General features: G+C 36.1%; 1 protein-coding gene across 2 annotated transcripts in view; it reads left to right on the forward strand.

The window, feature by feature from the left end:
* Positions 1-24,327, forward strand: part of LOC149083643 (sushi, von Willebrand factor type A, EGF and pentraxin domain-containing protein 1-like) — a 67,929-nt gene extending 43,602 nt beyond the window's left edge. The window contains exons 13-20 of one of the 2 annotated variants that reach the window (XM_089234129.1): positions 266-419; positions 2,884-3,435; positions 7,320-7,487; positions 10,501-10,650; positions 15,962-16,165; positions 18,475-18,558; positions 20,074-20,280; positions 21,813-24,327. In XM_089234129.1, the coding sequence (XP_089090255.1) occupies positions 266-419; positions 2,884-3,435; positions 7,320-7,487; positions 10,501-10,650; positions 15,962-16,165; positions 18,475-18,558; positions 20,074-20,280; positions 21,813-22,012 (1,719 nt within the window). In that variant the 3' untranslated portion in view covers positions 22,013-24,327. Of the gene's footprint in view, positions 1-265; positions 420-2,883; positions 3,436-7,319; positions 7,488-10,500; positions 10,651-15,961; positions 16,170-18,474; positions 18,559-20,073; positions 20,281-21,812 lie in introns of those variants that run through there. The other variant, XM_089234130.1, reaches the window with a different exon arrangement.
* The last annotated feature ends 1,092 nt before the right edge of the window (positions 24,328-25,419 follow it).

Raw genomic sequence — 25,419 nt, forward strand, 5'->3', positions numbered from 1 at the left:
TTACATTCAGTATAGCCCTTGTAAAATTTTGCTGCCTTCAAATACTGTTTCTGTCATCGCCTAAATTAAATAAAACTGTTGCATTAAAAAAAATTTAAAAAAATGTGATCCTCTATGTATAATTTATATGCATAAGAAAGATTTTGAAAATGAATAACCTAAGAAGTACTTTTATAATTTATTTGTGTGCCACTCACCAGATTACGCTTACGTTTTATAGAATCATCCCTGTAGATATCACAGTTTCAATTACCTCATCATTTAGGTTAACCCTGGATGGCAGGTGGAAAATGGAGAGAAGCTTTATGTGTATTGTAAGCCGCCTACCATATTTTCTGGTGATGTTGCTAATGACGATGGACAAGTTATAATTTTTTGCATTAAAGGAAAATGGCAGCCACCTCCCATATGTGAGCTAGGTAAGTCTAACAGTATTTCAAGAACATGCATTAGATTCAGTAGATCGAGGGTGTCTGCAAACTACAACTCGTGAGCCATATGGGGATCACATTATTTTAGTACTTACACGTGACTCTGAAGTAAAACTGATTAGAAACTATCGTAGTTTCATACTTCAATTTTTTACAAATTCTGGACTTAAGAAACAATGACTTATTGAACTCAAAATTGGCATGTCTTGGCACTAAAATAGAACAGAAAAAAGACAATCGGATTTCACAGTGCAAGTATTTTGCTGTAAAAAATCTACACAGAGAGCAAACTCAATGATTTTCAATACTTTTAATAGTCTTGTGGACTTGTGTCATGAATGGAAAGAAAAAATGCATTAGTATCTCCAATTCCACATATTTGTGCAAACAATCATTGTATAATATGTATTTAAATGTTAATTTAGGCGCCAAATTACAGATGCTAACTCGGAATCACGCCTTAAATTAAAATTGACAAATTACCAAGGTGGGCATTGCTCAATACCAAACTAATGTAAAATACATTTTTTGTGCTTTTTTTTTCTTCATTTGATAATTTTTTAATATTTTCATGTTTATTGTCATGTTTATTCATTGTTTAATATTTTATCATGTATATATGTTGTTTCTAATTTTTGTAAATGCCTTTTTAATTGGGTTGCTGTAATTTTGAAATATGACATCTTTATTTTGGTTATGGACAACTTTTTCTCAGCTACCTCATTGGGCATTTTTTTTGTTGCAGGGCATTGTATTTGTATTTGATGAAGAAATCACCTTAATTTATTGTAAATAAGCCACTGGAATGTATGAGTTACACTAAGAAAAATTACCAAAAGAAGAAATGTCTTACAAATCTTTGTATTATAGTTCATTTAATTATAGTTATTAAATTATAGTTCATAAATTTTAATTTTAAAAAAGCACTGATATGAAAATTAAATTAAATGTGTTGCCTGTTCAACTTGCTGGTCAAGTTTTCCCTTGAAATTTATATGTGATTATATACAACATTAGACATTACTCTTGAGTGAAAGTATAATTTTTCAACCGGAATAAAAAGAAATGCATAAAAAAATGCTCATAAAAAATCAATTGAAATCTCTTAAAATCGGAAGAAAAAAAAAGTTTTTGGATCAATTCCTGCTTTTCAACAGCTAAAATTTCAATTTTAAAGCTATATAAGCCATGGCTTTGTTCAGAAAAATATGGTTGCATTAATTATCTGAAATTTTTCTTTCTTACTTGGAATATATTTATGGCTCTCGTATAATTTTTCGTTTCAACTCTTTCGTGTTAAAATTTTGTTGCCCCCCCCCCCCATGCACTAATTCACTGATTAATCACCCATTTGTTACTTAAAAAACTGCTTTTTATGAAAATGGAAGAGCACATCATTAGATTGCCAAAGACTAACATTTTTTCCCCTCAATATTATACTTTTCGTGAATTATTAGAATCCCTGATGTAACTGCATTTTCAATTTGGTGATTATCATTTTATAACTATTCTTTGTTTTCAGAGTCCCACAAAAGTAATGGCCTGCAGACCAGAGGTGGTCAACAAGCAGACTTGAAAATTTAATTCTAATTAAAAGGATTTAAAATTAAAATTATTCTTTTTTGAGTCATAAATACGGTGGAATATTCAATATTCAAGGACTTAGGAAAAATTATCATTATAAGAGTGTTTTTTTTTTGCCTCGGCCAACCAATATTGAATAAATAAATAAATAATAGTTGCAATGTAATTTTAGTAAGCTATCATTGTGGGAAATCTCCAGACCAATGATTAATATATAGTCCTCCAACCATGAGATCAGACTTGGCTACGGCGTGTCGCATCACATCAAAGGATTCTATTCTTTTCCAGAAGGCCAAGCTAAACATGAAAACTCATTCACTGACGGGCTGTTCTCAATGTGCAATCGTTTTACCTAAAAAAATTGAATAAAATCGTCCAACATGATGTGACATGACATGTCAATCAAATCTCATCTCGCGAAAATTGTAACTTGTTCAATTGGTTTGATGTCTTTTCTGCAGAGTTACCATTACACCATAAATCAATAATCTGATGCTTTGTATAATTCTATTATGTATGCATATTACTTTTAACTGCATGACCTGAAATGTATTTTCAAGTTGTAGTAGTTTGTATTTTGAAATTACTTTGCTTTGCAGGGTGAAATTCTCAAAAATGCCAGATTTGCCTACATATCTGGGACCAATACTTGCATCAATACTGCAGACAGTATTGCTATATAGGATTTTGACAGTGTCAGAATTGTTCACCTAAAAGATTAGACCTAAATACTGTTAGTTAGAGGTTTATCGAGCTGTTTCAGTCATGTTAATGGTACCGGAGTTCAAACCAGTTAAATGGTCTGTGCTAGAAATTTTTTGATTTCAAAAGTACTGAAATTTTATTCTTGTTTTTAATTTTTTTACAGATGGAATAAAAATTGATGCCACATCATCTGTTATGCCTGTGACAACAATAGTTCCTATACTATCCTCATCGAATGTCATAGATCCCGAGTTGAAATTATCGCACAACACTTCAAACACCACATTCTCAATAGCAAATGAAACTTTGGAACCAAAACCACACAATGCATCTGTAGCCATTGAACCACCACCTCCACAGGTACCGAATAGACAAGGAGAAGTTTCATCTGTGAATACAGCTGAGGAAAATAAACAGCAAGGAGCATCTGAAAGAGGAACGAAATTACCTCCATTACTGAAAAATGTTACAGTTTTAGCCGAAAAATCTAAACCTGAGAAATGTACCTGTACCTATAATTCTCTGGATGAGAATCTTGTAGCCTATTCCGGCAAAAGACTTCTAGAGCTGGGCTCAGAAGTTGAGAAAGGGGATGAAGTGGTTTTCCATTGCAAGGTTGTTGGCTACCAGCGCTTGATTGGAGTGAAGAATATCACTTGCACTCACTGCTTTTGGACTCCTTCAGATTTTCCTGTTTGTGGAAAGCCTGTTGCAGGTAAAACTTTGCTTCATTCTTGTAGCGAGTTTGTAATGTTTAGTAGATTTTTTTTTTTTTTTTTTGAGGGGGGGTTCAGTTAAGTTTGGCTCTATATACTGGGTAGTAAAGAAAGTCACTAAGCCACATTTTAGTGGAGAATCATTGATCTTAGAGGCATACTTCCAGTTAAAAAAAGTATCCAAATAACATGCAGACCTCAGAAACATCATTCACATTGCAAGGTGTGTATAGTTATTAAATACAAAACTTTTTATACGGACACCCTGTGCTCAAATATCAAATTAGAAAGTTGTCTGTCTCTCTTTGAGGCCAACAAAAAAAATTTCACTTTTCTAAGTTCTATATTTGAATTCAAAAATTCGAAAAAAATTGGGATAGAAGAAAGAAAAGGGGGGAGAAAGCATTGTCCGTTAGCTTATTCTGTTCTTTCCCGACTTTTCTCCGATTTTTGAATTCAAATACCTCAGCGAATATTACACTTGGAAACGTTGAAATTTCTTGTGTTGGACTCAGGAGAGACCGGGCAACAACTTTCTAATTTGGTTTTTGAGCACAGGGTGTCTGAATAAAAAGTTAGTTTTTGTGTTTTAATAACTATAAAATTGTAATAAATATGAATGGCGTATCTAACGTCTGCACACTATTTGGATACTTTTTCTGATTGGACATTATGCCTCTAGGATCAACAGCTCACCTGTAAAATGTGTCTCAGCAACTTTCCTTTTACTACCCTGTATAGTCAAAGTGTTATTTTGAAACGCTTCTAGCAACTGATATTGCTATATTCAAGAAGTTACCTCAAATTTAATTTATGCTAACAGATCTTTGATTCGTAGATTTATCACGGAGATTAAAATTACTTTAAACAGAGCCCCTCGCATCTCAGAGCTTAACTCATAGGCCGGAATCTTTGGCTGATCTAGGACCTGCATTTTTCATGGACCCTCAAATGTAAGTTTGTAATTCAAAATCCAAAGATAATATATTGTATATACTCGTGTATAAGCTTTCCCCCCCCCCACCCCACTTGAGAACCACCAAAATAGCAAAAAATTTAAAATCCACTTACAAGAAGACCCCAAAAATTAGGAAAATTTCAGAGGAAAAAAGTTTTATTTCTACTAGTGGGTGCTCCTGCCCCCCTTTCACCTTTGGCGGCCAACCCCCCCCCCCTCCCCTTTTTCTCTTCACAACATATCTTGTTTATTTCTTTCCACTTCATAAGAGTGCTATGAAAAGTGGCATGTGAAAGCACCAGACAAATTTTACAATAATAAAGCAACAAAAAACAAATGTGATTCATCAATTTACCTCCCAGAAGTCCTGTTGAACCTCGACAAATTTTCACAAAATTTATTTTCACAAAAACGCATAGTTTTCCAACATTTTTTGTCCCGTCGCCCCCTTCTTCAGAATTTTTTTGTCCCATCGCCCCCAAAGCAATCTAACCCATAGGATCTTAAGTTATACCCGTAGCTTCTACCATCTCGCCCCCCTGGAATATTCCATCACCCCCCCCAAGGGATGTTATTAATTTTTTTATCACTGGTTAAAAATTTAATATTGAAATTAATATATTTAATTATCTTAAATTTTCCATCAACCCATTCAAATTTTGTCGAAAATTTTGTATTCATTTTACCAACAAATAAATTCCAGGGGCCCAATCAACGACCCGAGACCTAATTTGTACAATTTCAGCGGGGGCTTAAACTGGATTTATCTTGGGCTTCCACTGTTGCAAATTTTACTGTGTAAAACAAAACAAAAAAATATGATTCATTCATATGGCCCTCAGAATGAAACCTGTCAACTACTACATGGACGTTTGTCGGACATCCCTTTCCCTGTGAGGGCCACAAAGAATTTTCATTTATATTCATTTTACTGACAATTATATAATATCCGGAGTCCCCAACTAGTTACCTGGGACCCAATTTACATACTTTTAGTGGGGCCCCCAAACTGGCTTTATCTTGGGCTAGAGATGTTGCAAATGTTTTTACAATGTTAAAATCAATGAGATCAACAAAAATCAATGAGATTCATCCAGGGCTGCCCGAAATGAAGCCTATCAACTTTTATATTTAGCCCTGACTTGAAGGCTTGTCGGGCATTCCCCTGTGAGTGCTATCAAATTTTTTTTTTATTAATTTCACAACTAATAAAATCCAGGGCCCCAACCAATTACCTAGGACCCAATTCACATACTTTTAGTGTGGGCCCAGATGCTTTATCTTGGGATACCAATGTTACAAATTCTACCACCAAGTATTTCAGCTCAGGGACCCTGCTGCAAGATGTGGGGCCATGCCTCTCGGTACATACACATAACTTGGTCCTGATGAGTCAAACGGTTCCTGATATATTGAAGAGTTAAATTAAGACTTGACCCAAAATCGTAACCGATTTCCATAACACAAAAACGTAACTGATTTCTGTCACTCAAAAACATAACCGACTTTCTCTACATAAAATCTTTTCTCTAATTTCCGTTGCATAGAAATGGGCCCTTTTCGAGTTTGTGATTTTATATTATAGGATAGATATATGACATAGAAAGTTACAATAAAAATAATCAAAACCTTCCAAAACTTTTTCTTTTTCAAATTTATTCTGCTGACACTTTATGAGACATAAATGATATTTTTTTTCTATCATATCATATCAATCAGGCCAATCAAACACTGCTTGAACAAAGAAGCTGGGGTGTATAATTACAGTCTGCTAATCGCATGGAATAATTGTATGATTAAAGGCCTGTTGCTCTCTTTAAAAAATCTTGTCACAGAGAACAACTGGCGTACAATGATACAATCATTCAATCATTACACTTCACTCATAGTTGGAAAAATTAATGTCAGCACTACACGTAACAAGCATTACACAGAAACAAATTTCTCATTGTGTTCACTACACACACACATTCATTCCAGCACGTACAAATTCATTAGAAATTCTGCAGAGAAATATGGATGAGGTGCATGTGTGGTTTAGTAGTAGTAGTCTGCTGCCTGGATATGTGTGATTGCTACTGTTTGCCAGCCCAAACTGATGTATTTAACAGTGGTACTCAAACTTTTGTCACTCGTGTGGTTTCCTTAAACTACTCATCTGGTTCATCTGCGGCTCTTGGGAATAGCTTAGTAGACATTGTGCGTTTATAAAAGAACTACTTCAAAGCATAAATAGGCACACATGTCAATACTTGCAGCTCATCGTGATGCCTCTAAAAGTCGCAACGCACACTTTGAGAAACACTGACTTAACGTATTGTGCGGACTGATTTTTTTTCGAAACCCACTTAACACAGGGCCGTCTTAATGCATGGGTTCACCAGGGCATTTTCCAGGTGCCTTTTGGTGCATGAGGGACGTTAAAGACCCTATGACAGCAATTACCATCACTTTTGTTTAACTTGTGAGGCTTCAGTGTATTGATTAGATCGAGGAAGGCCCCCCTGATATTGCACAGATAGCTCGGTTTTCATAGGTCGAAGTGAACCCATTTTGTGAGGCCAGAATATGTGTACTCATACTATTAAAGGGAGGTTTTGGTTATACTCGGATTGATTTTTTTTGCTCTTCAAAAACTGACAATATTATAATAATAATACTGTTTATATAATCAGACCTTCCCGTATATATTAACAAAAAACTTGAGGGTAATTAATCAAGGGCCTCCAAGCTAAAGCTTGCCCATAACATGACACACAAAACACAATTCAGGAGTCTGCTACTTTCACTGCTAATTTAGAGCGCTTCCAATTTAATGTTTGTATAGTTTTCAAACATATATTCTTATACTGATTGAACAAAATTATTTCAGAATTTTTTGGCATGAAATATGGGCGTGGAAAAAGTTTTCCTTTTTTCTTTTAGGAGATGCTGTAATGGATTTGGAAACAGTCTCTTCGATAACGATTCCAGTTGGGCCATCTGGTCTTGTGTACCTGCCTGAAGGCATCGAAGTTCATATTATATGTCATATTAAGGGCAGACATGTGTGGCCTATTCTTATAGGACCTAATCCTGCATTCCAAGTTCAATGTAACATTTCTTTTCTTTAGCGTTTGCATGATGTTAAATTTTCATAACACATTTTGAAGAACTTTACTTGGCGGGGGAAATTTTTTTTTGTTTTGGATCATTGCTATGTACAGTTTTAGAATGACTGATGAAGAAGTTTGATTCAAGATGCAAGTGTTTCAGATTATGAGCACATTCATGAAACAAATTACCTATTAAATCAAAATTCGACTGTAAGTTTTTTACCCATACATCAACAGTAGATTGAGGCTAAAATATTTATAGTCCTGATTCCGCAAGAAATTTCAATTATTGAGCTCTATGTGTTGTAGATAATTGATATGTTTATGAAATGTATCGGAGAATGCAAGTGATTCTTACCCATAGTATGATATATGAAGAGATGAAGCATTAAAGAGAGGAATTAATTACCAAAGCCTTGTTGCTAAGTTATTAGCCAGGTTAGCCAGTTAGTTAATACTTGCCAATTACCTACATTGATGTTTCAAAATTATTATTTTTTTAACTTTACTGACTTGCAACATATTTAGGTTGATGTGACCAAATCCTCTGTTAGCGCAAGGTATTTTTTCAATTCTGTGACTTGTGTGCCAGCTGTTTCAAACCTTGCATCAAAGCATTTCAAATACAGGTATCCCTCGCTTCACACGATTTCGCTATAACATTTTTAAAAGTTGATTTTAGGAATTCCAACCTGCAAAATTCAGCATGGAGTTTAACTTTAATCCTGGAAATGGGCTTGCACATTGACGATTTATATATTACATAGTTAAATCTTTTGACAAAAAAAGACATTGTATTTGATGATGTAGCTGAGGCACAGATGAGAGAGATTCTCAGATACAACTCCAGAGACGTCATGGATGAACAACGTTTGGTAACACATTGGCAATGCCGTGAGAAATTTAGTCGAAAAAAGCTGTTCCAGTGAAACACTAGAATTTTTATATTTTCGAGAAATATGTGGAATTGTTTGGCTTTGCCACTAAAGTTTTCATTAAGAGACAAAAATGCTGCTGGTCAGCTAAATCTCAACTGTTTGATCAAAAAGAGTTATCAACCTATTATACCAGACTCTTCAGGAAAGAAAACATCCACATTCACTAAAATCAATCAGAAATAGTAAAGAAAGAAAAAGTATTAATTTAATTCATTCTCATATTACTTAAATTCCACAGGATTTATTTGTATAAGTTTGAATAATTAATTCATTAAAAAGTTCCTTTGCTATTGGGTTCAGTTTTTTCATCTTTCTGAAGAAAATCAACCTCCCTATCCCTATCTTTCCCTTTGTTAAATTCAACTCACTTTAAGCGATTTCGTTTTATGCTATTTTGGGGAAACAATTTATCTTGTAAAGTGAGACAGGCCTATACAATGCCATGCCATTCTTAACCTTTGAGTGAATGACTGACTGAAAATAAACGAGAATTACATCAATATTTAAAATTGATATCTTCCACTCGTATTTATGTGATGATTTTCTTTGTTTTTAAATTACTCTTTTTTATCACAAAATACTCTTTTTTTAAAACCAGTCTTGCTCTATTCTGTGTAATTTTGACAATATATTTCATTCCCAGAGGTGTCAGCTCCCCATTTTGTTCTGGACGTGTCGTCTACAAGGAACCACTTTCAATACAAAGACACAAAGACCACAAGAGGCAAATTTCCCAACAAGGTGGCATGTCCATAAAAATATGGATGTCACATATAACTAAAATACCGCAACCCAAAACAAAAGCATGTATCATGAAAAAAAATAACTAGTAATATATAAATATACACTGCCCATAAAAAGATTATGGCTGTGTCAATCTAAGTATGGATAGCTTCTTGATCTATCCCACGATGCCTGTCATACTTCTTTTTAAACGTGTCAACTGTATTAGAATTCACGACTTTTCGGAGATAAGCTATTCCATTTATTGACAACCCTATTAGAGAGAAACTCCCTGCGACACCATAACCTGGAGTTTTCCCTTATCAATAAATAGTGGTGTTTCCTTGTCAAAGCACTTAGTTGACTTGTGTATTAATAACTGATGGTCCATTCTATCCAATCCTGTTGAGAACTTTAAACACTTCAATCATATCCCTGTTACCCGTGGCTTCGCTCGCATGGATTTGGTAATCTGAAAATTATTTTGGCGATAATTCCCCGTGCAACATTTGAAACTATCATGATCGTTTGGGGGTTGAATTTTCAGAAATTCTCTCTTAGTGGGTGTCTACATTATAAAATATTATACCAACCAAATTTCATATTTATAGCTTCAGCGCGACACCATGATTTCTCCATGTAACCTTTGAATCACCTTATGATCCCCTTTACAGGTTGAAATTTGGAAAATTCCTCCTTCGTGAGCCTTCACATCATAAAATGAAACAACTGACTAAATTTCATATTTATAGCTTCAGCAATGATTGCTCCATATAACCTTTGAACCCTGCTTAGGGGGTTAAATTTTGAAAAATACCTTTTTAGTGAATTTCTACATTATAAAATGAAACTACTGACCAAATTTAATATTTTTCGCTTCAGTGGTTTCAGCTTGGCGTGATTTCTCTATATAACCTTTGAAACCCCTCCCCCCTCTTAGAGGTGGAATTTTAAAAAAAAACACCTTAGTGACTCTACGTCATGAAATAAAACTACTGACCAAATTTTGTGTTATAGCTCCAGCGGTTTCGGCTCAGCGATGATGAATCAGTCAGTCAATGAATCAATCAGGACATGTTATTTTATATGTATAGATGATATATGACATGAATATACGCTCTAGCGAAGGAAAATCTCTATCTCCTCTGTAGCTTAGTGGTCAGATCACTCGTCCGGCAATCGAGGGACCCGGGTTCGACTCCCGGTAGAGGCAGAGATGAGTTTTTTCCTTCCTTAAAAAATTAACATCTGAAATAATAAATATCTTCACAACATCCAGTCTTCTGTATATCTTGTATAGATGATATGTTGGTTTTTCAAAAATTATTTTTCTTGTTTCTTTTTACTCAGATCAAAGTTTGAGGAATGGTAGGAAGACCCTTTTCCAAGCAGCGTTTATTATTCGAAGAACTAGTAAGATGCACAATGGAATATACAGATGTCTGCATTTGAGAGATCTATATGATTACACATCCACCCACATCAATATTACAATTGGTGGTAAATTGTTTATGTATTATCGTTTGAATGGGTTATGTTATTCCAAAATTATAAAGATTTTGCATTGTTTTAATGTTTTTTAACCTAAAAAAATTCCTGCTTTCTTAATATCTTAATACAGTGCAACCTCTATACCTCGACTGCCCGGTAATTTGACATGTAATATTCCAATAGTTGGCACAATACTAAATTCCCTCATTTCACAAATCTCTCTCATTCAACACATGATGACCAAATCCTGCTTAAGTAGACTACGATTTATATTGCATCATCACAACTCATTTTCAGAAATCGTCCATGTGTTGATCAGTTTGAAAATTTTTACATTACTCTCGCTGTGTACATTACTCTCTGTGTGTTTCTGTTGATTGATATGAGTCAAAGATTTTCCCAAACACTTTTGTGTAGGGTTACTTCCCGTTGTTCTTCTGTTTGGAACCTGAAAACTCAACCCGTAGAAAGCCACAAATAGATGTGAATGATCTCTGAAATTTTTGAGCAAGAGATGGTTGAAAAAACGAGATCAAAATACTTTTAAATGAGAGGGAAAAAGTTATATTGTGGACAATTGCACTGCTTATTCACAAATCACAGATCTTCCGGCAATCAAAATATGCTTTTTGCATTTAATTCGGGATTATTCTAAGCACAAACTTTCCACAGAAAATTTCAGATCAAAGCATTTTATGAATTTGTGTAGATGATGGAATATAGAATTGTTCAACACTATCACTATGCAGGCACATATGCATACATAAACAATTTTTAAAGGTGAAATAAAGCCTTGAACATCTGCTCAAGTCAATATGTTTTTCTATCACCCTTGGGGTGGGGAGTTATCAAGGTTCCACTGTACTTGTCAGCTGAGACAAGCACACATTTAGACGCCCGTGTAATTTAGAAGGAACAGTTAAAGAGTGAATTTGGTGCCTCCCGATCCAGCACCATAGGCGGAGATTGACTTTGAAGTCTGAGGGGGCAAGGTCATTATTGCTGGGGGGGACGATGATGATGATGTCAGCTCATACATACATATATACATTAGATCAGTCAACTCCACCTTTGACGCTGGGGGGGGGGGGGCATTGCCCCCCCCCCCACCCGTATCTCCGCCCATGTCCAGCACCCGCGGCACCTACCCGTCTCCAGTTGCGGCCTTGTCTGGATAGATTTGTAAGTCCCTTGCATGCACAGATTCCAAAACTTTCATATTTATCATGCCTTTGATGATGAGGCAATTTAGCAGCACCCGAATCGCTATTCTACTTTGATTGGGAATCACCCGTCCCGTGAATTCATGAATATCTATAGAAGTTAATGAAATATTATTTCATTTAAAGGAAATTAATGCTTTTGAGTGCATAAAATTTAGCTTTTGATCAGCCACAGGGGCGTAGCCAGAAATTTCGTTTGGGGGGGGACCAAAGTGATAGAGCAATAGATTTTGCCATCTTTATCCTTTTTTTCAGTCATTTTCTCACATTTCGGGGGGGGGGGACCAGACCCCTATTCCCCCCGCTACGCCCTTGATCAGTCATATTGAATGTTCTGTGTAAATGTCCAAAATGCACTGATTTAGGGCCAGGGACAGATCCAAAGGAGAGCAATGGGGTTGAACGTCCCTCCCAAGATCCAGATCATATGGGAAAAAACAGTCTGTCCCATAAAATATGAGAAAATCCTAAGGCAGGATTAGTCTCCCCTCCCAACACATCACAATGGATCAGCGCCTGTTCAGGGCTGTCTCAACGGCATCATATTGTTCCGGATAATTTTCCACAAGACTTCGGGATTGCAAAACAAGAAGCGGTTCGACGAACAAACACAGATTTATTTACAGAACAGCAATTTACACGTATTTACAAGCTAATCAGAGAGCTAACAACTTTCTCTCAACGTTCAATCACAAATGACTTTTCATCCAGTCTCTCTATATTCTAGCCTACTTGAGCCTGCCATCTTGTGGGCGCCACACTATTTATCACCCCAGTGAAACTTCGAAAAAAAGAACATTCTACAAAATTCTATTTTACAGTTTCCAAGTCGACGGCGCCACCGTACGGAGGGATTGAACTAATGTCTGGAGGAGCGGGACTTTCTAGAATGTTCTCACCAATCGGACCTTTTTCCGTTTAACCGAAACCGGCATCAACTGATTTTGACATTTTGAGAGCCATAGAACGAATCGCGCCATCTATCATCGATAGATCGTAACAGTATATTCCCAGGCAAAGTAGTGTTTTAAGCCTTCTTACCAGGATCGAAGTACACCAGGACCTAGAGTATCAGAACCTTGATTAACCGAGTTTCCATTTATCTGCGGTACTTTCCATAAATTCCTTTTAAAAAGTGGATGCAGTAAAATGACAAGCTAAATGCTTAGCAAACTCATTCATAGAATGCTGTAGCGCGTGAAAGATCTCCAGGGGTTGTAGAGGTTAGATCAGCATTTTCCAACACATCAGAGATATTGCCCTTTGGGGATGCGATAGAACAGATCTGGGGGGACAGTATAAGCTAAAGATGCAACACAAGATCTTATTGGTTGGCTTAGCTGGGGAGCAATAGAAATTTGTTTTGTTTTTTCCGAGAAAGGGATTGATTAGAAAAATAAGTTAACACTCTTGACTAGAGACTAATATCTTATACCTGTTGATTATGAGCACTTTGGTGTTTCCTGAAGCATTTAAGAGTGCTGATGATCTCAGAAGACATTTAAAGACTCTTTTTCAAAGTACTGTGTATAATCTTTATAAATATATTGCAATATCTCATACAACTTTATACTGTATTCATTTGATCGTTTTATTGCTCTATACAGGCTGTCCCAAATGGTTTCACAATAGCTATCTCTGCAGCCGTTGACTTTAGGAACATACTTTTTGATCGCAGAAAGTTTCCAAACGACTTGGAATTACTTGGAATCTCAATTTGTTTAAGGGGTGGCATACTTGAAAAAATAAAAAAAATGAACTTTTTGTGCAGTCTCCGTGTGCTAAAAGTTCCAATTGTTGAAATGTAGATCCCGCTCTGAAAAGTCATTTGATAAAAATTTCATATTTTTAAATGCAAATAGATGTATCTCTAGTGCTACTAATCACTGTATTGACAAGTTTTCATTGGCTCAATACTAAGTGTCATTTTTTATAGACTACACAAATAGAATTGAACTTACCTGTTTTATTTTTTCACTACCAATAAATAACAATTGCATTTTTTGGCAATTACTGAATTTTTACAGCTTTGATTTTAATTTACGTTTTACAATTTGTGAATAACCACACTGTCAATAATTGGCGATAAATGCTGAAAACTTCAAAGTCAAATATACAGTTGCCCCCCCCCCCCCGTATTCGCGGTTTCCTTATTCGCGGGGGTTTTTTTTCTTTATTGGAATTTTTTTTTTTTTTCAACATAGAAATCGTCATTCATGTGTTTTGTTTACAAAATTTGAGTTGTGTATGTTTAAGATGGCTCATTTTTGGATGGCTCGCTAAAGACATTACTGTCATCACTGAAGCCGTGGCAGCTCCCGAGAGAGAAACAGTCACCTCGGGTTGGATTAACATTTGGCCACAATAGGCGCTAAAGGACACAACCATTTCTACAGAGCCAACTAAAGAGACCATAAAAGACATTGTCACATTAGCGAAACAGGTGGGGGGGGGAGGGTTCAATGATATGGATGTAAAAGAAGTCGAACAGCTAATTAATAGCAATTCAAAGGTACTGACCGAGAAAAAATTAATGCAGTTGAATGCTCCTGAAACTGAAGCGGTACCAGATGAAGAAGATCAAGATGTGGAAGACAAGTTCACACCATGAGTAACAGAACGGAAGGGCTTCGCAAGTTCAAATCAGTGATAGATTGTTTTCATGACATAGATCCCTCTGTGTTACACTCTTCACATGTAAAAAATTGGTAGAGGAAGCCTTGTCAACATACTCTAACATACTTGATGATATGAAGAAGAAACGGCAAACAGAAATCACAATGTTCTTTCATAAAAAATCGCCAATAATCGCTGCACCCTCTTTTACATTCCCTTATACCTATGTGTTACCCTGCTCTTCTCATGCTGTTCAATAAACGAGATATACAAGAAAAAACTATGGTTTCTGTTATTTGCGGATTTCCCTTATCCGCAGTCACCACCGGACCGTAACCCCCGCGAATACGAGGGCCGACTATATCTATTAATATTGCATTTAAAAATATGCAATTTTTTGTAAGATCTACATTAACATTTCACTTAATGAAAGTTTTACCAGACAGGAGCTACATAAAAAGTTAATTCTCTTCTGTTATGTATGCAACCCCCTTGGAAAATTTTAAGACATTTTGAGTAATTGCACATCATTTGAAATCTTTTTGTAATTGGAAGTATTTTTCTAATGTCAGCGGTTGAAGAAATATCCACTGTGCAAAAAATTTGGGACTGCCTACGCAACAATTACAAATAACTTTCTTGAAAACATAATTTTCACCATTTATGGCTTTGTTTATTTCATTCAATGCCAAAATTGTTAAAGTTTTGGTTATCCAAGTTAGGTCTGGCCCACATTAGCTTTGATAATTAGGGCCCTACTGTACCATTTTACAAACTGTAGAAATCGTAATACCAGATCTCATTATCACGAGACACCTGTGTAGGCCCATGTTTTATAAAAATAATAATAATAAAAAAATATATATATGTATATATTCAATAAGAAAAATACAAAAAAATATTTATAATTTAAAAAAAAACCAGATTCCTTTTTTACTATCTATTTTAGCCAAGTATCATTTTATATTATTTATTTAACCAAGAATCCTAGGACTATTTTGAATTATCAGTAGAACATACTGACACACATGATGTGAATCAATTTCAATGTACAGAATATATACTCAATATTTAACCATTATTTAACCAAGATTATCCCCTTCATTTCCCCCCCCCGCTTCCCTCGTCCCACTCTTCTGAACCCCTATGCCCATTTAGCATAATATCAATGGGTATACAGCCATGTTGATTGCTCTAAAAACTCAATTGAGTTCCAAAGATGGAGAAGATGCGGCGAAAGCAGGTGCTTCGTAACACTGTCCACCGTAATGGTAACGGCACATGTTTTAAGCCCAAGATTATGATAAAAGCGACAGAAAAACCTAGCCGTGTTCCAATGCCTTCTGTTCCAGAAAATGTTTATTTTAATGTGATAAAAATAGACAATAGCATCCGGAACATGTTGTTAAAAATGCCAAAACTTTCATTACGACCTGATTGATACGTCATAAAATTACTTTTCTTATTTTTTTCTCTGATAGAACCTACACCTTCACTGCATACACCGACTCTCATAGAAATCAAATCCTCCACATCTTCAATTTCCTTAACATGGGAATTTCCATCGCATTTGATGGAGTCCATTAATGGGTATGTTGTATCATTGAATGAGAATGGAAAAGCCTCTGAAAAAACTGAAGTTTTTATAAACAAGTTACAGGGACAATACACAATCAAGAACCTCAGTGAGTATGTGAAATAATATAGTTGTCTGACTGAATTCTTTCAAAATTATTTCTTTGCCGTTATACATTCTGTCTGTTATATGAAAGTATCGAATCATTATGTTTGAAGAAAGGCATTTAATAATTCCAGAGTGGGGACTCGCATGAATTCTTACCACTGTTCCCCCTAAGCTATGTGTGTGTGTGCATGCATGACTGTGCAAAGGGAAGATGTTTCATATAACACTGGACAGCAAAGTTTGGCAAAGTTTCTGCATCCGAAACAAAAATAGCCATTTCTTATGTAATTGGTGTGCTGAACACAAATTTGACCAATAAAAAGCTGGATTGGCTACGGTTTTCTCCAAAATGGCACATTTAATACACATGGTAACATAACTCAAGTATATAGAAAACAAAATAAATATACATAAAAACAATACAAATACATGGAAGTGCAAATGTATCGCAGCACAATAGTTCATTTATTGCATCTGACATGTATTTTGTTTTGCATTGTGTTGGTACCTGACATAAAGAATGTCTTTCAATTGTGCAACAGTGGTCAGCCCGCATTGAGATTGACCATTTTCCTTGGTAATGTTGATTTATAGTACTTATGTGTTTTACGTCCTTACTTCTTTTTTCAAGGTACAAAAAGCTCATAAAGCACTTTCCGACTGTTTACAGGATAATATTTCAAAAAGAAGAGGCAATAAAACTTTTTCATCGTGATATTCGTGTTCACCAGGTCAAAACCATTCAGAATCATATTTCTTGTCAGATGCAATTTCATTGTTGTCCAGTGTAATTTATATAAATCTTTGATAACTTAATTTTGAGAAAAATGACCCCTTTGCCTAAATGCCTTGTCTATTAGATATTTGGCTACGAAAATGATGGCATGTTGATGTTTTATTCAATTTTCAATGAAAATAATGGTATTTTTATATCATTCAATTTTGTTGCGCCATCTCTTTTCATGTATTCTAATAACCTAGCACCTTAAAATGATTCCAAATAGTTTAAAAAAAAGAACATCATGGAAACTAGTTATTCGAACCAGGACTTTCAAAACCATTGCATTAACTCAATTTATAGAAAATTGATGCAATTGTTTTTTTTTTTGTTTTTTTTTTTTGTGAAAATTTCAATGAAAGTGAAATACACTCATGTCCATAAATTAAGGATAATTCAGAATCACACGGAAATCGAAATCTAAAATAAAAATTTCACCTGTAGAATTATCACACACATCTGCAAGAATGATATGCAAATTTCAGGAAGCCACCAGATGATGCCGATAGTGCGTCACAATGCGAGAGTGTAAGAGAGGGGTATATAAGGAATGGTGGCAAAGAAGTGAAATTGTTCACAAGAGTTCTGTAAGGCGCTCAGTGCCATAAGCGAATAGTTATGTCACAGAGGACGCATGTGGATAATTTTTTACGTGGTAGAATTATCGGCCGACTGGAATGTGGGTGTACTCAGATGGAAGTATCCGAGGAACCTGGAATTGCCCAAAGTATCATCTCTAGGCTTTGGCAACGATTCCAAGATAACGGAAATGTCAGTAGACGTTACAGTACAGGTTGCCCCCGAGTTACAACGCCGAATGAACACCGGTATTTGGCAGTAACTGCCAAAAGAAGCAGACGGAGCACCGCATCCGACCAGTCTCGTCAGCTATCTGCAGCCACGGGTACCACAGTTTCAAGGCAAACCATGTACAGACGTTTGGGAGATATTGGTCTATATTCTCGCAGGCCTGTCAGATGTGTTCCGCTCACGGCAACTCACTGTCGGAAGCGATTATATCCTGGAGATATGGAATGGCCAGCATTCTCACCTGACTTGAATCCGATAGAGCATGTGTGGGACATGCTTGGCAGACGAGTTGCAGCCCGTCAACCACCTCCTACATGTGTACCGGAACTTCGGAGAGCATTGCTTACTGAGTGGAGTGATCTTCCCCAAAATCAGATCAATAATTTGATACTCAGCATGCCTAGGCGTTTTATGCACTGTATTTCATCGCATGGGAGACATACAATGTATTAACCATCATACCAACCATGTAATAGTAAGTTTTAGTAAAGGAGAAATTTTTTACAATTGCTCCAGGGAGCAAAAATCGTAGTTTTTATGAATGGTATCATACATACACCATCGTTTTTGTTCCTTATCTTTTGTTTAATAAATGGGCTTTATGAATAAGTAATGTTTGTTTTGTTTCTGAACCTTTATTTGCCGGAGCTGGCATTATCCTTAATTTATGGACATGAGTGTATTTTATCCTTGTGAATCATGGCTCCTTTTTTCTTTTCCAGAGCCTTCAACAGAGTATATGGTAACCTTACAAGCATACAAGTCACATGATAGAAGTTTGCCTGTGTCCAAGATTATGCGAACAGGTGTGAAAAGCAGAGCTTTCTTCCAGATTTTTATCCTTTCCTTGTTTTTTACTGAATTTCTTTCCTCTTTGCGCCCTTTTTTTTTCTGACCACCTTTGCCCATTCTTAATTTTCCTCTCTTCTTCTTGCCCCTTTTCTGAATTTCTTCACCCTTTCCTCTCCTTACCTTTTTGGCTTCCACTGTTCCTGGCATTTACCGATGTAGTTAGTTTATGCCTATGCATTATATAAAGTTTTCTTCTTTTCACAAAGTTTTTGGCAGAAGTCTGTATAAAAGTCTATTCACACACATGTCAGTCACAGCCTTTCTACACTTTATCTCAGTTCAAAATATATTGTTACAAAGTTACTGTAAGACATTATTTATTTAATAGCAATTTGGTTTTTTCACTTGCATGCAGATGTACATAAATAACGTTTGTATTATTTGAAAACTGTAATTAGGGGCAAAATGGTGCATTTACTGAAAATCATGGTAAGTTGGTTACCATGATTAATTTACTGAGTTAGTTTGGCGACATCAATAGCATTTATGATGCATGCGGAAGCTTGTGTATCTCACGGAAAAAAGACAAGTATTCTTGAGGTTCTTTGAGAAGATTCCCCTCCCCCCCCCCCCCTCTCCATGGATTTGGCTAATGAACATTTCCATTAATATGGATGCATGCACTAATATAAAGCAGCCATGTTGTGAGCTGAATTTTTGCACCAATCATAATCAGTTTCACCATGCAAAACTCTCAACATCAAACTGAACAGTGGACATTCTAGGAGCTTATATTTTCCATCTGCATGCATCATGGCCCCCCACAAGAGAGGAGCTGACAGGGCCTGGGATGATTCTCATCATTTTTTTTATTTTTCAAGCTTTAAAACAGCTATAGAAAGGCCCATGAAAAGTCTGACCTGCAAAAGATCCTAGTCTAGGGACCCCTGCTCTAAAATGTGAGGATCATGGCATGCATGAGACAGAAATGAGCTTACCAAATCATAAATGGACAGGGAGTATATATATGTAACTCTTTTTATTAGCATGTCATATTGCTGTACATATGTGAATTGTGGCACCCTGTTTGAGTTTGAGAGGGTGCGCAAATCTTTGTGCCTTTAATAATTTTGAGGGTTTGAAGATAATCTGTGAAAATATTTTTATCTCTACCAGCCTAATCATTCACTCATCAGACTCAGTTCAGAATCTGATCCTAATATGTTTTGGAGAGACGAGATGAATCTCTCTAGCAATGGCGTCAGAAGTTCCTCAAACTTGTAGGTGCTTTTCTTGAGCTTTATGTACAAAACTTTGATTTCGAAATCAATTCTGGGTGTGCTCGTAACAGTGCCACAAATTACTGCGAGTGTCAGAGCACCCCCAGCTCCGGCACTACTGTATCACAGAATGAAAATGGGCTATGACTGCTGTTAAGCAGTTACTACTTTATTGCAAACTTATTTCATTTGTTATTGTCTTATTTCAATATATATATGTCATCCAATTTTTTATAACATTTGTTTCAGCTGCTGGGTGTTCAATTTCATCTATTCAGGATGTATTACCGGAAGATATTGTTATCAATGAGGATATTGAGAGCAGTGGTACTGACACTGTTGCAGAAGGTACAGCATTTCGCCTGGCCTGTGGCACTGTTGGTATGAGACCAAATGGCCAACCCTTTGTTACATGTCATGACAGTGGGAACTGGAAAGTAACGCCAGATTTAAAATGTGAGTTTGCATTTATGTGGTACTTCACTGACTTACATTTCAAACATTTTGTCTGTTTTGTCATGCCGGTTAGGTTTTGCAATCAGACTAGTGCATATGATTTGAAAGCTAGACAAAGCCAATTATTTCTTGACTGCAATCGGATATCAAACTAAATAGTGGAAGGTTTACATCAGCCTCATGATCACAGAGAAGGAAGGAGGGCGCAAAAATTATCAAACACATTTCAAAAGCATCAAACCAAAAGTTTCGTTCTGTGCATCTCAATATAGGGAAGCCTTTTTCCCAACATCAGCTAGCAAGTCGGTTTGCTTAACTTGTTTTGCACATATCACTTCTATCACTGAACCATCTGTAAAAAATATTGTATCGTTTTTAATCAAGTACTTTTCCTTCTAATTTTCAACAGGTGCAAAGTAAGAGATATGGGGGGGGGGGGGGGGGTTTCATTGAGGAATAAACTTTACTAAATATCTGGGCTGTCATTGCTATAATAAAAGGCCTTTAACCCTTTAAGTAGTTTTTAAAATTTTCCTGGTGTGCATTATAACTGCCACAGCAGAAATCACTAAAACTCTATAAATTGTCACTTTTATAGAGAAAAAACTTATTTTTAAGATTTTTTTTCTAATTTGTGAGTTAATAGATGCTTCCCCCCCCCCCCCAATATAAAATAATTACAATAATGAAACAAGGAAAAAATTATTGCTTTCTATTATTTATGCTGTATGCATAAACGTGTATTAATTTGAATTGAAAGGGAAAAAAAAACATTTTCTCTCCCCTTTTGTTCTCTAACTTTGAATAAAAGCAGACTCCGCCCACTAGCAATTGATCGACTGGAAGGGGGAATGGAAAACATGTTTTACTGTAAAAACAATTTCAACACAATAACTGGGCTCTGGGTTGCCGAAATGAGAGCGTTTTAAGAACCTGAGATATTTCAGGATTGCTGAAATAAAGCAGATCAAGTCAGATGAAATATCTCTGAATTGCCAGTGTAAGGGTTAACGAGGCAAGATATCTCATCAATATCAGTGAGAGGGTGAAATGAAAAGTCTAGTTTAAAATACTGGTCGAGTGTAATGTCACTGGGGGGGGGGATTCTGAACCTCCGTATTAGAAGCCAACAGGATCGACATTTTGTTATACACAACAATCTTCATTCCTGACTGACTTCGATGGTATTTCCAAGTTCACTTCAGCAAAATAATATCCAGAAAAGTCTCTTCTTTCAGAAAAATAACATCTTTCTCTATTGTTGCCATCTGGGGAATATTTTCTGAAATTAAGGAAGGCTGCAATATCTCCAATCAGCACATTACACTACTATGTGTTTTAGGGAAGAAGAGTCATGTCTCTATGGTACATTGGATAGCATGCTTTGCTTGGACTACTAGAGAACTTGTGGGTTGGATTCCCTGAGGCGTCCAGTAGACTTTTCAATTTAACCCTGGCAATAATATACAGAAAGTCTCTTTCTTGACAACAATCTCCAGACTTACAACTTTCTTTTGTGTTATTTTTTCCAGGTATCATTGCATGTGGTCCAATCAACAAGCCATTAGGTTCAAACTTGCGCATCGACCCTGAAAAAGATATGTACAGATTTGGAGAATCTGTTGCTTTGTCATGTCCTACTGGACAGAGATTGAACACAACAACCGTGAGAATAATGTGTTTGAAGGATAGATGGTCAACAGAATTTGTTCCGCACTGCAAGGACATTTAACTAGTTAATTTTTCTTATGCTTTATCATTGTAAGCTGTTTTAGTGTCTATTATAAATGTTATTTTACCTTAAAAGCATGCCTGATGATAAGATTCAAAAGTATGATTACACAGTTACCAACTCGTTGGTTATCTTCAATGTTATATGTCTTTGAATTCTCAAGATAAACATATTTTCTACCGATAATTATTTTCTGGACGCTTACATATACCAGTAATCCATAATTTTGGTTCGTGGCATTTGCTGCTGTTATAATGTCATACTAGTGGTTGCTATTCTTGTAGACATTTATACTCTCTAAAGTCTCTCCACAGACCTCTCTGACAGACCCCCCAACACAATACTTATATAATATGAAAATTCAGACATTTTTTTACTTTAAAATATGAATTACAGATAATAGTACAAACAGCAAAACAAGCATAACTCTGACAACATATCTACATTAGGACCATGCATACACTACACACACAAGACTTTCTTGCATGTAACCAATTCATTTGAATTGGATCTTCACAGAGGAATGTATACAAGCATCATGTATGTTTAAGTAGTAGTAGGACTTTCATATTATTCCTACAATGCAGTGGTACAGTATAACTGGTGTCTTTGTCAATATGACAAAGTAGTACAAAAACATGTCTGAAGAAATTATTGTTGTAGCTTGCTCATGGGGCTTAATCTCAACCTGATCTAGCAGTTGCCAACGACTTTGAGGTCAGCAGTTGCACATACATCGGCTTCGCAATTCTTTCTTCTTTAGAGAGTATTTGCACCATTATAATTTCTGAAAAGGTACCATTAATCTCCTAAGACTTCTGATCAAGATCTGGATTAGATCAAGTTGAGTTTTTCACTTCAAAGTCAATGCAAGCTGCGATTTTGACATCATATGTTGGTCTGGACTTAAATTCCAGTTCAATTCATAACAACTGCCCAATTGGGTTGAGATAAGGTCTCTAAGCTGGTTACAACAATTGTTTCAGACCCAAGTCTTCTTACCGCTGTTGAACACCTATATTTCTGTGGTACTGTGTATCATAATATTTATAAAGACAATACTCACTACTGCCCATGGCCGCAACCAGATACTTTGTCAGCTGGGACAAGCACACATTTTGGTGCTCCCATGCAATGTGGGAGGAGTTAAAATGTGAATTTACGTCTGTTAGTCCAGCGCCCGAGTCACCAGACCTGTCTGCTTCCCCTTTTTAGTATCCCTGGTACTGCCACAGTATAAGATTGATGTGATTGTTTAGAATTATTTTCATTTATCCTACTGTCATGAAAGTAAAAACAACACATAGGTAAAAGCAGAAAATGCCCCAGACTAAAACTACACTGCCCAGATGACCTCTTGTGGTCCAGAGCTCCAAGTTTGTAGCATAGCAGTAGAAGGGTTTGATTCCACCTTCTGGGCGGAACAGGCAACTTTTTTTAGAACTCGAGTGGCATAGTGGTAAGATGCTCGTCTACCACCATGAAGGTTGCTGTCACGGTTTCAGGTTCAAAAACCCAGGTAAGAATATAGATAAGATATTTTATCTTAATTACCCTAATGAGCTTGATGCAACCACAGATAGATGACACTTTCATTTCCAGCCCAACTCATTAATGGCAGTAAATTGCAATATAGCAATATGACCAGAGTTGGTGTTTGATGAAGTAGACCAAAATTACATGCAGCTGATGCACATAGTTTGCATCTGGACAATTTGTATCCCTAGGTGATGTGCTTTTCATTTACCAAGAACTTAAAAAAAATAATATTGAACAAAAACAAAATACGAAACATCGCACACACCCCCAATACAAACAATCAACACACAAAACATGAATCCAAGATTGGGATCTCCCAATTGATTCATTTTCTCCATCCAGATTCATGGCCACCATTTTTCTCGGATATTATGAATTTTCAGTTTGTCTCATTGTATATTGTTTCGGTGAATATCACAACTAAAGCTGTGACTGAAAAATTGGTAAAAGACAAAGAACAAAAAAAAAACGCTTTTTCATGTGCTTCAACTAAAAACCTTTTAACCTTTATTCACATGCAAAGTTATTTTTGTGAGTTAACATAGCATTCAGATGTATTTTTCCCAAACATCTGAAATTGAATTACTTAGTAGCATTCATTCCCCCACGAGTTATAATTGAGCTGAATTATATTTTTGCATTATTGATACTCTTTTTCTTTTTTTGAATGACTGTTCTATCCTTGCTTGAACCTTGTTCAGTCGCCAAAAGTGTCCAAAGCAGGCATAGAAATTAACTGTATCAACTCTTTGTTATTAAAATCTGATTTACTTTAACTGAAAAGTTTAGTAATTTTGTGAGACAGACACATTTTTTGCAGACTAAAAGACAACCTTTTTCAACTCAAACGCACACCTAAAAATTCTCTTTTCAAACACTGAAAATAAACGATAAATACAATGAAAATTAGTTTAGGGATTACTTTCGACCTTCTTTATCAACACTAGATGACAGCACCACACAGACAGATCCATACTTTTGGCCTGTGTTTATTTTTTGAAAACCCATATTTTTCACAAAGAAATGTATTCAAATTTCAAAAAAATGTTATTTTGCTGCCTGTACAATAATCTCTTCATTCTGCATAAGTTTTAATTTGTCATATTGAAAGCTTACCTAAAATCGAGTCCCAAACTCAAGGTGTGCCCTCTTTAGGCACATCCACAAAATTAAAATGGTATAAGTGCAATCTTTACAAAATTATACCTACCTACCCCTCTAGGCCTACAATTTTTTTTTTTTTTTGAAATTCCAACTTTAAAGGGTAGCGTGCTGGAAAGAGTTAATGAAGTATTGGTCTTTCTTTGATTAAAACCCATTATGCATCGTTTACTGGTATTATACTGCATGAAATGAACAAAGGCAGGGCCTGTGTTTCTCATAAGTTTAGGCCTGGGGGCAAGTATGAATTTTTGGGGGCCCCTTATTTATAGTCTTGTTTAAGGCAGAGGCATATGCAAGGGAGGGGGGGGGGAATGTTTGATGTTCCTGCTATTATATGATTTCTTATCTTCGTCTGAGGCTCCCATGTTTCATTGTTTTTAATAAAGCTTTATGGGTACACCCATCCAGGGACGGGCTTAACTATTTTGCGGCCCGGTGCGCTGTGGAACAAAGTGAGTGCACCTAACAGTTTGAGTGTGTAGCTAGTGTTGTGTTTGATATTTCAGTGCTGCCATCCATCGGCAAAGCCCCTGGCGTTCATTCATTCATGCGGCCCGGTGCGAAAACAGCTGCTTTGCGGCCCCACGAAATTATTTTTCCCGATCCTTGAGGGGGCTGAAATAAACTCAGCCCCCAGGTTCCGATGCCTATGCTATTTTCTGGTATAGCTCTCTTCATCGAACCCATTCTGCTGCATAATGTGG

This window comes from Pholcus phalangioides, unplaced genomic scaffold (assembly GCF_987345545.1).
Source record: "Pholcus phalangioides strain wild (caught in Gottingen) unplaced genomic scaffold, Ppha-v1.0 ptg000008l_1, whole genome shotgun sequence".
NCBI classification, from domain to species: Eukaryota; Metazoa; Arthropoda; class Arachnida; order Araneae; family Pholcidae; genus Pholcus; species Pholcus phalangioides.